Here is a 15,468-nt window from a genome sequence, read left to right as displayed (position 1 = left end):
TTGTCCGCCCCAGAAACGGGCCTCAATAGTTAGGACTCTGTTTCTGTGTACAGAGAAAGAGTCCTATATAGGGCTAGGTGAATCCCTACCCTACATGCACATGTACATGTAGGGTGTACATGCACACGTACATTGACAAACAACTTGTGGATACTTTTTTATATATTTGATCAAATTTGTTTTGGAACTTTTTAACCTGCAAATTAAGTTTTCAATCAGCTACATGGTTTATTCATTTTCATCAAATTTAAACATGTTTCAATCTTTGTCTTCAATCCAACAGGTTCTACTCAGATCAGTACAAACTGTGTGTACATAACGAGTTAATCTTTGTTGTTGTTTTTTAAATTAGATTGTTATGTAAACTAAATGATCAAATTTGCCCAGACAAAGACAAATCAAATTTGATAATCCAAGTTGGCAACCTGTTAAATTGACTGGGTAGGCCTATAGGTTCCCTTTGACTATTCAGTGACCCATTTAAAAACACACATCAACCACATACACACCCCCCCCCCTGTTGAAAGTCAACATTTACGCAAAGTAATTAACTTCCCAATATAGCAGAAATTGTAGATGGGCTTTGGGCAGAGGAGTAAATAGCACAAGATATAAATCTATAGTTTGTTGACAACTCATGACTCCAAGGCTGTGTAATCTCCAATTCATAAATACCCCAGACAGTTTCGCTACTCCTAATGGTTGAGAGCGCATCTTGTGGAGGTGTTTAAACAGTTGATAATGACCAGCTGGAGCTGTTTATAACCGGCGTGCTTCCGCGTGTTGGGCTTGTGCATGCGTAATCTAATTCTAAGCGCGCGCGTACACACAACCCACGCGCATCAAACAGATTCTTCACAAAGTTTTAGAAAAAAATACTTCAAACTTCACATTTTCAATTGTCAAAGTGTCTTCAATTATATTTTTTTAACTTTTTTTAACAAACAGGCATTTATGAATGGGAATAAAAGAGCAGTGACTCGTTCACAAAGCTACAACCCTGCCGGTTTTAAAAGGCCATTAAAGAACTTGTTGCAACCCTTTTATTCGCTTATTTTTAACTTCAATGAATATTGTCATTTTTGAAGCAAATTGACTGAATGAAGGCTAGTTATTGCATGCTCTTAATCAATATGTCTAAATGTTCAAATCATTCAAATATGTGCAAGACTTACACATGTGCAACACAGTTTGTTGAATGGGGCTGCTCTGTGGTGTTGAACCATTTAACACCAATAACTTATAAAGTGCTTAATAAGCAACTCAACTGAATGTAGGCTAAACATAGTCTGTCAGGGGTGGCCCATTCCACCTTTATATCTCATTTACTAAGCCAATTAAACAGTTATCCATTTACCGATGTGTGTTAAACAATGTATCCTCAGTCATTACAATTGTTGTTAGGCCCAGCTATAATATACAGTTTGATCTGCCTCTAGAGACCTGGCAAGTGGTATAAAGACATCTGCTCTCGAAAGGCAAAGGTTGTTGGTTCAAATCCCACCCGAGTAATATGCCTGTAAGTTTGGTTTCACAGGACTCTGGAAAGTACTGGATTTGAGGCATTGCATGGTGAGGTATCAATAAATATTTGGTTTGCGGTAACACCATGTGTGTACCTCAAACCAAATAGTATAATAATGAACCATTTTTGTAGAGCACATATCACAATCACAGAGATGAAAGCTTTGAGATGAAAACAAAAGAGAAGTAAAAGTTAACAGAGATGTGAAGTAAATACAAAAGCAAAATTTAGTATACAAATAATATTCTTTATCCCCGGTGCAAATTTAACATTTAGGGGCCTCTTCAAAATAAATGTGTTACATAAGATGCTCTACTTACAGTGTGGTACAAAATGTAACCACTATCCCCTATGTAAGAATATATATTCCACAATCGTCATGATGGCAAAGTAGAGAGCCTTTTTTATACATTGTAGAATGCAACACTAAGAAGTACGTGAAGTAGATCACACATGAAGAGGAGACACCAGATTGGCTTTCGTTGAAAAACACACATTATTTATATATAAAAAAACATTCTCCCTTTACGGTAGTTTTCTGGTCAAACACCTAAAGACAGTCAAAAGTCTATCCAAGTGGTACGGCTGGTTAATGAGTGACTTTCGGGATGCTTGGTAGCAGCAGACTTACCAAGTAAAATCAGTTGTTCTTGGTAATGCGCCCATGCTCAAAACTACGTAAACAATGACAATTTACCTGGTAAGTCTGCTGCCACCTAGCGTCCCAAAGTCTCCCATTGAGTGTTGAACAGAATCCCTTATATGAATATTGACTGGCTTGTACACTACATGTAGGAAGGAGGATACATGCTTTTGCTGGCAAGTCACTTATAAAGTTATTGGCATGCGATGATGTTAAACATCTCAACTCTATGCTTACCTGTAATGGGGCCCTGAAATTGAGTTCTTCAGCATAGAAAGCCAATACAGTCCATGGTGCATGTAATTTGTAATATGTAATAATCTTGGTATCGCCCTCAGCCACATCCTCTTCTATCTCTAAACCAGCTCTGAACGATGAAAACAAACATTGTATTCAGTGTATGTTATGAATATTAGTGTAAATGTCTCTAAACCAGCTCTGAATGATGAAAACAAACAATTGTTGTATTCAGTGTATGTTATGAATATTAGTGTAAATATCTCTAAACCAGCTCTGAATGATGAAAACCAACATTGTATTCAGAGTATGTTATGAATATTAGTGTAAATGTCTCTAAACCAGCTCTGAATGATGAAAACCAACATTGTATTCAGAGTATGTTATGAATATTAGTGTAAATGTCTCTAAACCAGCTCTGAATGATGAAAACAAACATGGTATTCAGTGTATGTTATGAATATTAGTGTAAATGTCTCTAAACCAGCTCTGAATGGTGAAAACCAACATTGTATTCAGAGTATGTTATGAATATTAGTGTAAATGTCTCTAAACCAGCTCTGAATGATGAAAACAAACAATTGTTGTATTCAGTGTATGTTATGAATATTAGTGTAAATATCTCTAAACCAGCTCTGAATGATGAAAACCAACATTGTATTCAGAGTATGTTATGAATATTAGTGTAAATGTCTCTAAACCAGCTCTGAATGATGAAAACCAACATTGTATTCAGAGTATGTTATGAATATTAGTGTAAATATCTCTAAACCAGCTCTGAATGATGAAAACCAACATTTAATTCAGTGTATGTTATGAATATTAGTGTAAATGTCTCTAAACCAGCTCTGAATGATGAAAACCAACATTGTATTCAGAGTATGTTATGAATATTAGTGTAAATGTCTCTAAACCAGCTCTGAATGATGAAAACAAACATGGTATTCAGTGTATGTTATGAATATTAGTGTAAATGTCTCTAAACCAGCTCTGAATGGTGAAAACCAACATTGTATTCAGAGTATGTTATGAATATTAGTGTAAATGTCTCTAAACCAGCTCTGAATGGTGAAAACCAACATTGTATTCAGAGTATGTTATGAATATTAGTGTAAATGTCTCTAAACCAGCTCTGAATGATGAAAACCAACATTGTATTCAGTGTATGTTATGAATATTAGTGTAAATGTCTCTAAACCAGCTCTGAATGATGAAAACAAACATTGTATTCAGTGTATGTTATGAATATTAGTGTAAATGTCTCTAAACCAGCTCTGAATGGTGAAAACCAACATTGTATTCAGAGTATGTTATGAATATTAGTGTAAATGTCTCTAAACCAGCTCTGAATGATGAAAACCAACATTGTATTCAGAGTATGTTATGAATATTAGTGTAAATGTCTCTAAACCAGCTCTAAATGATGAAAACAAACATGGTATTCAGTGTATGTTATGAATATTAGTGTAAATGTCTCTAAACCAGCTCTGAATGATGAAAACCAACATTTAATTCAGTGTATGTTATTAATATTAGTGTAAATGTCTCTAAACCAGCTCTGAATGATGAAAACCAACATTGTATTCAGTGTATGTTATGAATATTAGTGTAAATGTCTCTAAACCAGCTCTGAATGATGAAAACCAACATTTAATTCAGTGTATGTTATGAATATTAGTGTAAATGTCTCTAAACCAGCTCTGAATGATGAAAACCAACATTGAATTCAGTGTATGTTATGAATATTAGTGTAAATGTCTCTAAACCAGCTCTGAATGGTGAAAACCAACATTGAATTCAGTGTATGTTATGAATATTAGTGTAAATGTCTCTAAACCAGCTCTGAATGATGAAAACCAACATTTAATTCAGTGTATGTTATGAATATTAGTGTAAATGTCTCTAAACCAGCTCTGAATGATGAAAACCAACATTGAATTCAGTGTATGTTATGAATATTAGTGTAAATGTCTCTAAACCAGCTCTGAATGATGAAAACAAACATGGTATTCAGTGTATGTTATGAATATTAGTGTAAATGTCTCTAAACCAGCTCTGAATGGTGAAAACCAACATTGTATTCAGAGTATGTTATGAATATTAGTGTAAATGTCTCTAAACCAGCTCTGAATGATGAAAACAAACAATTGTTGTATTCAGTGTATGTTATGAATATTAGTGTAAATATCTCTAAACCAGCTCTGAATGATGAAAACCAACATTGTATTCAGAGTATGTTATGAATATTAGTGTAAATGTCTCTAAACCAGCTCTGAATGATGAAAACCAACATTGTATTCAGAGTATGTTATGAATATTAGTGTAAATATCTCTAAACCAGCTCTGAATGATGAAAACCAACATTTAATTCAGTGTATGTTATGAATATTAGTGTAAATGTCTCTAAACCAGCTCTGAATGATGAAAACCAACATTGTATTCAGAGTATGTTATGAATATTAGTGTAAATGTCTCTAAACCAGCTCTGAATGATGAAAACAAACATGGTATTCAGTGTATGTTATGAATATTAGTGTAAATGTCTCTAAACCAGCTCTGAATGGTGAAAACCAACATTGTATTCAGAGTATGTTATGAATATTAGTGTAAATGTCTCTAAACCAGCTCTGAATGGTGAAAACCAACATTGTATTCAGAGTATGTTATGAATATTAGTGTAAATGTCTCTAAACCAGCTCTGAATGATGAAAACCAACATTGTATTCAGTGTATGTTATGAATATTAGTGTAAATGTCTCTAAACCAGCTCTGAATGATGAAAACAAACATTGTATTCAGTGTATGTTATGAATATTAGTGTAAATGTCTCTAAACCAGCTCTGAATGGTGAAAACCAACATTGTATTCAGAGTATGTTATGAATATTAGTGTAAATGTCTCTAAACCAGCTCTGAATGATGAAAACCAACATTGTATTCAGAGTATGTTATGAATATTAGTGTAAATGTCTCTAAACCAGCTCTAAATGATGAAAACAAACATGGTATTCAGTGTATGTTATGAATATTAGTGTAAATGTCTCTAAACCAGCTCTGAATGATGAAAACCAACATTTAATTCAGTGTATGTTATTAATATTAGTGTAAATGTCTCTAAACCAGCTCTGAATGATGAAAACCAACATTGTATTCAGTGTATGTTATGAATATTAGTGTAAATGTCTCTAAACCAGCTCTGAATGATGAAAACCAACATTTAATTCAGTGTATGTTATGAATATTAGTGTAAATGTCTCTAAACCAGCTCTGAATGATGAAAACCAACATTGAATTCAGTGTATGTTATGAATATTAGTGTAAATGTCTCTAAACCAGCTCTGAATGGTGAAAACCAACATTGAATTCAGTGTATGTTATGAATATTAGTGTAAATGTCTCTAAACCAGCTCTGAATGATGAAAACCAACATTTAATTCAGTGTATGTTATGAATATTAGTGTAAATGTCTCTAAACCAGCTCTGAATGATGAAAACCAACATTGAATTCAGTGTATGTTATGAATATTAGTGTAAATGTCTCTAAACCAGCTCTGAATGATGAAAACCAACATTGAATTCAGTGTATGTTATGAATATTAGTGTAAATGTCTCTAAACCAGCTCTGAATGGTGAAAACCAACATTGAATTCAGTGTATGTTATGAATATTAGTGTAAATGTCTCTAAACCAGCTCTGAATGATGAAAACAAACATTGTATTCAGTGTATGTTATGAATATTAGTGTAAATGTCTCTAAACCAGCTCTGAATGATGAAAACCAACATTGTATTCAGAGTATGTTATGAATATTAGTGTAAATGTCTCTAAACCAGCTCTGAATGATGAAAACAAACATTGTATTCAGTGTATGTTATGAATATTAGTGTAAATGTCTCTAAACCAGCTCTGAATGATGAAAACCAACTTGAATTCAGTGTATGTTATGAATATTAGTGTAAATGTCTCTAAACCAGCTCTGAATGGTGAAAACCAACATTGAATTCAGTGTATGTTATGAATATTAGTGTAAATGTCTCTAAACCAGCTCTGAATGGTGAAAACCAAACATTTGTATTCAGTTCTAATTCTAAGTGCTTTTGGGAATGTCTGCTCCAGGAGTTTGTATTTATAGTACCTTTATGTCACTTGACAAATATTTGTTGAGCCATTTTTGGAATCACTTTCCTTATGTGTAGGTGAGCAGAGTGCATTTCAGGCAAAGGGCGTGCAGTTAGCAGCACAACACATCTTTACAAGCATTTTTACTCACAAATTGACAGAGTAAAATTGGCGGAACGAATGGCAGACAAGTCGTACCTGTATCCACCTGGACATTGTGTAGCTAATACAGGCATGCACCATTTGTCATTCAAAGATGGACAGAGGTAGTGGAAACTCTGCTGGTAATCTCCCTTTTCCGATGGTCATTGTGTAATCCCGATTCCAGACTTAAGTCCTTTTGTGACCTTTGACACTACTCTGCTACAACTATTCCCATAGCATATTCATGGATGTCGCATTCCTTACCACAGAACTCTGCAGTATAGAGTATACTGTCAATTCTTAGGTAAGCCGTGCCATGACACTGAGGTACTGCTACACTATTTACCTTAGCAGGTTACTGATGTATTTTTTCCGCCATTCACGATGCTGAGCATCTTCATCCTCTTCTGGTCCTGGTGGTAAATTCTTCTCAACTCTTTCTCGTTCTTCTCTCTCCTTCTTCTGCTGTTGTTTCTCAGAGAGTTTCTCTTCCTCATAGACTATCACAAAATCTATAAATAGAACAGGACCAATCCCACCATGCTGTTAAGCTACACCATGCTGTTAAGCTACAAATCTGAACAACTATGCACATCAAAACATCATGGTACTTGAAACATAGGATTAAATCTCTTTGTACAGAACGTGTGGTACCGCCAGTCTGCGCTCTTGCCTGCTTGTAAAGTTGAATCATTGGAGACAAGAATTGTGAATATACACGTTTTCATTTACCGTTTGTGGTGTTTCACGGAAACATCATGGCATATTTTTACATTTTTTGTGACTTTCCGGTCACAAGCGGTGGTTCAAAATTTGGGTATTACCACATGAGGGTGGTAGATATTCAATTGTGTTTTTCGATTTGGTGGGCACAAGTGTACACAATTTTTATCAGGTCTGTATTATATCCATACGACATACGACCCCATAGTTGAGTGAAGAACCAAGTGCGCACGCACAAACTCACATACGCCAGGTCGCCCATTGTCTGTATAAGGTATGTGGGTGATTACGAGGTGTCGTTAAATGACCGCGGTACCGCAGGTTCGACTTTTGAAGTTCCTTCGTTCGGGCTCCTTCTCTTCCTTCCTCCATGGTAAGACACTGCTCTAGAATTTCAAGGGTCGTAGGTTTGAATCCCACCCGAGTAACATGCCTGGGATATTTTGTTCACAGGGCTCGGGAAAGTAATGAGTATACAGTCCTAACACACATCAGTGTATGGGTAAAACCAAAAATTAATATCATGGTGCTTTGTTTGTTTACTGACTGACTGCCCGTTTCTATGCTAGCTACATAAGTTGAAATTTATAAATGCACATTTTTTAACCATTCTGAATGGGAAAAAACAACTTATCAATTTGCTTCCCAGTAGGTCAATAAATATTCGTAACACAATTGATTAACAATACTTGGTATTGTTTGTGACTCACCAATCTTTCTTCTTCCATCATTGAAGTATGTGCCTGGATCATCATTGACAAGACGAGGACCAAACTCAATGGGAACGCCTTCTTCATCTTCATCCTAATAAAATTAGAGATCAAACTTAATATCAGTTTGTTTACACATGTATTGTCAAATAACCAATATATACAGTATGTAAACAAGTTATCACACAGGCATGAGTGCTATGGTCCCTCTCTGGTGTTACACTCAGGTGCTACCATCCCTCTATGGTTTACACTCTGGTGCTACCATCTCCCTCTCTGGATTTACACTTGGGGGCTACCATTCATATCTGGTTTTACACTCAGGTGCTACCATTCATCTCTGGTTTTACACTCGGGTGCTACCATCCCTCTCTGGTTTTACACCCGGGTGCTACCATCCCTCTCTGGTGTTACACTCGGGTGCTACCATCTCCCTCTCTGGATTTACACTTGGGTGCTACCATCCCTCTCTGGTTTTACACTCAGGTGCTACCATTTATCTCTGGTCTTACACTCAGTTGCTACCATCCCTCTCTTGTTTTACACTCGGGTGCTACCATCCCTCTCTGGTTTTCTACTCGGGTGCTACCATTCATCTCTGCTGTGTGTATAGGGTCTATAATAATGTGAATGTGCCAGTGATGAATGGCTCTCCACACAGTTACATGTAATAAACTTTAATACAATTTGGACTTTCTATACACTGCACAGTGCAAAAGATAATAATTATATTCGGATGTTGATACTATACAATACTACATAAACTTTTAATTTGGAAACCCAACAATGTTCAGTCATTTTATTTAATAAAATAAATCATACACAGTGTATTTGTGTGTGTCAAGTCAAAGCCAGAAGCAATTTGTAACACAATGCAAATTGGAAAGGCCTACATCTAAAGACCTTGTTTACAGACTGATCTGATGGGCTGTAATTGTCCCTCACACCACAGCAGAGGAGATCAATAATAGACTCCATGCAATGATCAACCTTTTCTATTGATTTCTACACCATTGATACCAGTGCATAGAGATACAAAAATGCCTACATGTAGTACAGGCTGCCATTAGTTTGTTTGTATACCTACGCAGTGATGAAGTATTGCAGTAATATTTATTGAAGACCCAGCATTTATATCTGCATTCATTAACTTTCAATGGGTTTATGTAATTGTGCACAACTGCAATACTGGTTATCACTTAAGCAGCATGTTAGGCCAAGTAAACAAAAATACCAGTTGATCGTCCAGGTAGTTCCAAAAAGAGGATGAGGGCCTTTTTTATGTTCTACATGTATTTCATTTCAAGGGTGGCTGCAAGCATTTTAATTCAAACTGGCCGCCAGTTCTTCAGTTTAAAGTCACCACTTACTTTTGGTAAGGTCCCAACAAGTTCTTAACAGATTAATAAATTTAAATGAAAAATACACAGAAAATTTGTCTTGAAAAAATAAATGGAAAAAAAAATATATAAAAAAATAGTGTGGCCTCAAATAAGGATAGAGATCAACTGTTTTGTAATTGTTTTTGGCCTTACGTCATGGTTAAACGCATACAGTAGGACTACATTTGTACATGTGTTTTCTTGAAATTATGCATCATTACCCTCCTGTGCCAGCATTTAGTTACACAGTAAAATTTATATTATATAAGTTTTATATGGCGCAGTGGACACGAATGTATTCTGTTTTTGTACAACAACATGAACAGAAATATATAGGGCCTACTACACATTGTTCTTTCGGTAATATTTTAGTAAAGTATTAATAACGCATTGAACATTAACCATGTAGGCTTTTTTTTTAATGGTTGCAATGCACTGACACTGATGACTGAGAACAAAATGGCAGGAGAGGGCCTATGCAATGGGTAGGAATAGGAACCTTCAGATACAAGGTGAGTCCTACAGGTCTACATGTTAGGCTACAACGCACTATAAAACAAATGTTGTGAGTTTACCCATTTGAATTTAAGAACAAAGTTGTAGTGTGAATAATGAGAGAGTAGGGAGTGCCAGCATTTTGGACCAGCTACTTACAAGGCCTTCTTCATGAGCAGAAGCTTTTGGTTGGACATACTGAGAAATTGGTTAAATGGGGCATGCCACTTTGGCATTGTCTTTGTCAAAATTTCAGGGGGCACCAAGACCCTCTCAATGAAAAAATAATTTCCCAGAAACTATACTTCACAATTGTTGATTTAATTGACAGGGATAGGTGATACGACTGCCCACAGTGTAGTTAAACTTAAATGTGAACAAAACTTTGGATTTCATCACAGCATTTTTGTTGATTAGAATGCAGTTTGCCCGGCTCAAACTTAAGTTGAATTTTATGGTTTCAACTCCACAGGCAAAGTGGCTTTCATGCCAATGCATGAAATGTAACAGACTTACAGTAACTAATTATCTCTATGGTGAAACCAACCAAGAAAAAGCAATTTAAAGGGTCTGCCTTCGATTTCACCAAACTCTTCCTATTTTAGGATTTACGGACTTACGACGAGTTCAGTTCGCGACGAGTTCAGCTCACGTTAGGACGCATAAAACCCATCCTAAGTTAAGACGGGTTACTCGTCCTAACTCGAGATTGGATTATTCCTAGAGTTTTGTGAAATTGGCTGCTGTATACGTTTGGTATGACTCTGAAAAGTAATTGCAATAAAAACTTCCCTAGTAAGAAGTACAGCAGCTTTGGATAGTATTTGCACATGAAAAAGGCTACTTTCTTGTGGCATTTCAAAAGAGAGACACTGAATAATTTAAAAGACTGTACACCCATTGAAAAGTGGCCAATATTCAAGATCCTCACAAACCTCTTACAAATTTCTGTAATAATAATAATAATAATAATAATAATAATAATAATAAGACTTGTAATGCGCACATTTTTACTCTGCTGGGTGTTCAAGGCGCAGATGATGATTCTATTGTCTGAACCACAAAGATGGTTTTATGAGGCAATTAAAATGGGTGAAAATGCATAGGATCAATGTACTGTACTTTAAAAAAAGCAAGATCTTATTTTTACAATTCATTAAATTGTGAGCATTACTATGGACTATTGGGGCGCCATAGATTGCTAAATAATAGGCCTTTGTTGGGAAACAACAAAAAATTGGGAAAAGTTTCCGTATATAAAATAATATAGTATCAAATTTACCTGATTGATATATCCCTTTTTGTAAAAATGAGTGAAAAAGTGGTGGCGCCATACGGAAAGTTATCCAAAAATTGTTAACAAAATGTTTCCCCTTTTTGGCCTTCTGTGTACTATGTAGGCCCCCTATAACACACAGAAATTAATTACGGAATTAATTTGTATTATATGTGCTGGTAAGCTGAGAGTATCATTTTATTGGGGCTTTTATGATGAAAACTCTTGACAATTTATTTCAAACGATATAATTCTGACAGTGTCAGACACTACAGAACCAGAAGTTAGAAGGAAAAACTACCATTCTTATCATAGAGTTTCACCAGTTTTTCATCAATTTCATTAAAATTTCCATATTAAACAAAATTTTATAAAACTCATTACACTAAATACATAGATACGGCATACAAATGAAACAAAAAGAATTTGATTTCATGTAAACTTTTTAAAGTGATATTTATAATATTTGTTATCCTATGAAACAACGCAACCATATTGCTGGTGGGTTATGTCAAACAAACATTTATTTTCATTCTTCTGTTTGATGATTGCAAACAAGGACTTGAAAATAGCACAAATTTTGGATAACTTTCCGAATGGCGCCACCACTTTTTCACTCATTTTTACAAAAAGGGATATATCAATCAGGTAAATAAGTTCCTATATTATTTTATATCGAATGAAAAAGTGGTGGCGCCATACGGAAACTTTTCCCAAATTTTGCCACAAATTCAGATTTAAGTCTGAAATTCCTCTTCAAGATTTAAAGTTTAAATTAAGTGTGAATGAAAGTTTGAAATGACTGAAACACAATCAAATGCAATGAAAGATTCCCTAAACGTTTTGTATGAATTTCTCACTTGCCTAGAAAAAAAGGAAGGACAAGCAACATCGGCAAGCAATAATAAACTAAATATTTGTGGTCAATTATTTTGGAAAAGTTTCCGTATGGCGCCACCACTTTTTCATTCGCAATAAAATAATATAGTATCTAATTTACCTGATTGATAAATCCCTTTTTGTAAAAATGAGTGAAAAAGTGGTGGCGCCATACGGAAAGTTATCCATTATTTTTATTCAGAACCCCCTCCCCCCCCCCCCCATGAAAAAAACCAAAAACAAAACAAAAACACAAGCATTCTTCATTCCTGATTTTTGACCGCTGACACTGACAAGACTGACACACACTGACACTGACAGCATTTAGGGTAATAATGTTGAGAAGTAAGTTTGACAATAACTAGAAACTACTGACAAGAAGTGGTGTTTAATCTAGGACTAGGTATTCGCAAGAATTTAAACGAGACCCGAGTTGTATGGTTGTTTATAATATTCTCACCAAGTAATCGCTTGTTAACGTGTTGGTTTCGTCTGTAGCCCCGTAGTTGTCCATGCTTATGGCTGCACTGGAGAGACCACCATTTGCTCCTTCATTCCCCTTACTGAATGACATGGTTCTAGAATTATTGAAGCAAAGCCAACTTCAATACCACAGCTAATCTCCAGATGTTGGAAATTCCTCAGGTGTTACTTTTAACAACAGTTTTGCGTGAATTACCGGAATGTCTTTCCTAACTTCAAACGCTCGACCCGAAACGCCATGGCCCGTGTATTGTTAGTGTGGTGCTCAGAATGTGAGTGCTGAATGACTTTATTTGTGTTGTGGTGGTGTGTGGTGGTGGTGGGTGTGGGGCACGCGTACCGGGTGTACGGGTTGTGTGTGATGTAATGCTGCACGATGCAGCGCACAGGCTAGGCGGCGATCAGAGGCAGCCATCAATAAAAAAAAAGACGTCGTAAAGACCCGCCCCACATTATAATAGGTATCCAAAATTGTTCATTGATCCACCTGTGATGGGATTGAGGAATGTGATCATCAAGCCTATCTAGTACAGTAGCCTGGCGATTTTTTTCCCCAAACGACAATGCTATATTTGTTCCCCTTTCGTCAAAATTGGCTCTTCTTTAGAAAACAATTAATTAGCAGCCCCGGGTACGAATGGGCGTGCCCTCTCAAACCACAGCAAAGTGAGCGGCAAAATGTTGGGATTTTTGGTTGTTGGGTGTCTGAGTGTTGTTTTTTTCTTTTGTGTGTATCATGTTGTTTGTTTTCTTTATTTTGTGTGTATGTTGTTGTTGTTGTTGCTGCTGCTGCTTTCTTCGGGCCCGGTACGGTCCGAGTATGACAAATTTTACCTAAATAGGCCTAGTACAGCTTGTTTTACCAGATTCCCCAAATACACACACCACGAGTGCAATTAATTTTGTAATTGTATGCCGACGCTCGCGACCTCCGTTCTGGATATATTATTAGGCTTTTACAGTGTTATCCTTGGCCTCGATCCTCAGTCTTTTTTGTATCATTTATTTTAAGTTAATGACAGCAACACAAAATAACGAATCGGCCATAGTTTGTAATCCCGCCTTGAGGCTGTAGGGCTACACACTGTACACTGGCAACACACACACGAGCACACCGTCGAGGATGTGCGAATCTCAGGGAAGATGTCCACACAAACAATTCTTGATACATTATTCACATGATGATTGATGCGGGCAGGTTGAAATAGCGAGAACATCGTTAATTTGTTTTTTTAAAGCAAGACAGTTCTCCAAGAACAAACTCTACCTGACAAGTAGATACAGTTGCCGCATAACCAAGTATCTATCGTTAATTTTGTTACCGCCCGTTAATTTGATGCAAAAGCATAAAACTGAAAGGGTTAGCTAACAATCTTAGCCTACCAGCAGTAAATCCACGGTATATAATTATCCAGTGAATACATGAGCGTCCGGACAGACGATTATATCCACCCCTCCCCCCCCCTCCCCCATAAAACAAAATTTGTTTTTGTCCAAGCGGGTCTTCAAGCAAGTTGCTCCTTTAAACGGAAGACAAAACCATCATACTTCTGAAGATGTAAAAAGTTGGATTATAAGCAGATGTTAAAAAAATTAAATAAAATATTTATTGTGTAAATAATAAACTACGAAAAGGGGGGTTGCTAAATTATGTAGGCCTATGTAAACTAGCAACATAAATCTTGTTGCACACAAAAAAGATACACAGCCCAAAATAATAACTGGTTCATAAGCTTGAGACAAACGGTTGATTGAGGGCAAAACCGGACGAGGCAAAATGGAGAAAAGTTTAGTTTTCGACCAATAGTAGAATATAGAGGACTTTAGAGGTGACAAATCTTGAAAATAGGTTGAAAAACATTACTGCCAAACAAACTTTTCGAAAAAAACAAAAGGCATTTGACTCAGTGTCGTCCACAATCGCAATGCTAAATCGGAGACGTCTCCTTCGTTCTTGCAACAATTGTTTAAAGTCACCTGGAAGTGGTATTTTTTCAAAATAAAACTTTTGTCACTAATTTATGTGTTTTGATGAGTGGAATGTGAATAAACAGTCAACTAAGGTTTAAACAAATTAGTTCTAATGATAGACCCCGACCCGAGAGGGCGCTGTTCGTGACGTCAATCGAGGCAGACTTTGCCTGTCATGCGTAGAGTAAACACAATTGCAAAGTACATGTACGGACCAAGTCGTGAGTTTGTACGTTTCAAAAAAAGTTTAGTTTTTTGTTTTTTTCCCGGCAATGCCGACCAGGTGTATTGCTGCTGAATGCAGAAAAACTCTTTTTGAAACGTACCAACTCACGACTTGGACGTACATGTACTTTGCACGTGTGTTTACTATACGCATTGCAGGCAAAGTCTCGATTGACGTCACAAAAGGGGTAGGGGGAGTCAGCCCCCCAAACAACTTTATATATTTTTTTAACATATATATCGTGACAAACAGTTACTAAAAAAATTGTTTTATTGTTCGTAAGCATATACTCTTATGTTTGAAAGAAAAAAAATGCTATTTCCAGGTGACTTTAAAGTGAGGGCGCTACTTCATTTTAACGGTAGCCCTAAAAAAAATCCCATTCACGCAGCCTCCTAGGCTAAAATTATCCAGATAGGTGCAATTTGTATTTCGGATTTCAATCCTCATTGTTTCTAGTGTTTCTAGATGAATAATCTTGTTGTTGGTTGAGGCATGGAGGATCTCCTCCATGGCAGGTCATTGTTCATGCCATAATACCCTTTCAAATTATTGCATCTGTGAGAAAATTCAGTAGCCAAACTGTTTAAAAGCATGGCCATTGTTTACTAAAAAATAATAAACTAAACTAAAACCTGGACTAATTAATGGTTGTA

General features: G+C 36.1%; 1 protein-coding gene across 3 annotated transcripts in view; it reads right to left on the bottom strand.

Annotated features, from left to right (window-relative positions):
- Positions 1–12,898, bottom strand: part of LOC117302167 (anoctamin-7-like) — a 44,724-nt gene extending 31,826 nt beyond the window's left edge. For all 3 annotated transcript variants that reach the window (XM_033785977.1, XM_033785978.1, XM_033785979.1), the window contains exons 1-4: positions 12,593–12,898; positions 8,101–8,194; positions 7,014–7,179; positions 2,406–2,535 (exon numbers count right to left, since the gene is read on the bottom strand). In XM_033785977.1, coding sequence (XP_033641868.1) covers positions 2,406–2,535; positions 7,014–7,179; positions 8,101–8,194; positions 12,593–12,706 — 504 coding nt within the window. In that variant the 5' untranslated portion in view covers positions 12,707–12,898. The remainder of the gene's footprint in view (positions 1–2,405; positions 2,536–7,013; positions 7,180–8,100; positions 8,195–12,592) is intronic.
- Between the last annotated feature and the right edge of the window lie 2,570 nt (positions 12,899–15,468).

This window comes from Asterias rubens, chromosome 18 (genome assembly GCF_902459465.1).
Source record: "Asterias rubens chromosome 18, eAstRub1.3, whole genome shotgun sequence".
NCBI lineage: Eukaryota > Metazoa > Echinodermata > Asteroidea > Forcipulatida > Asteriidae > Asterias > Asterias rubens.
Note: the sequence above shows the minus strand (reverse complement) of the source record. Positions and strands in the feature narration are given on the sequence as shown.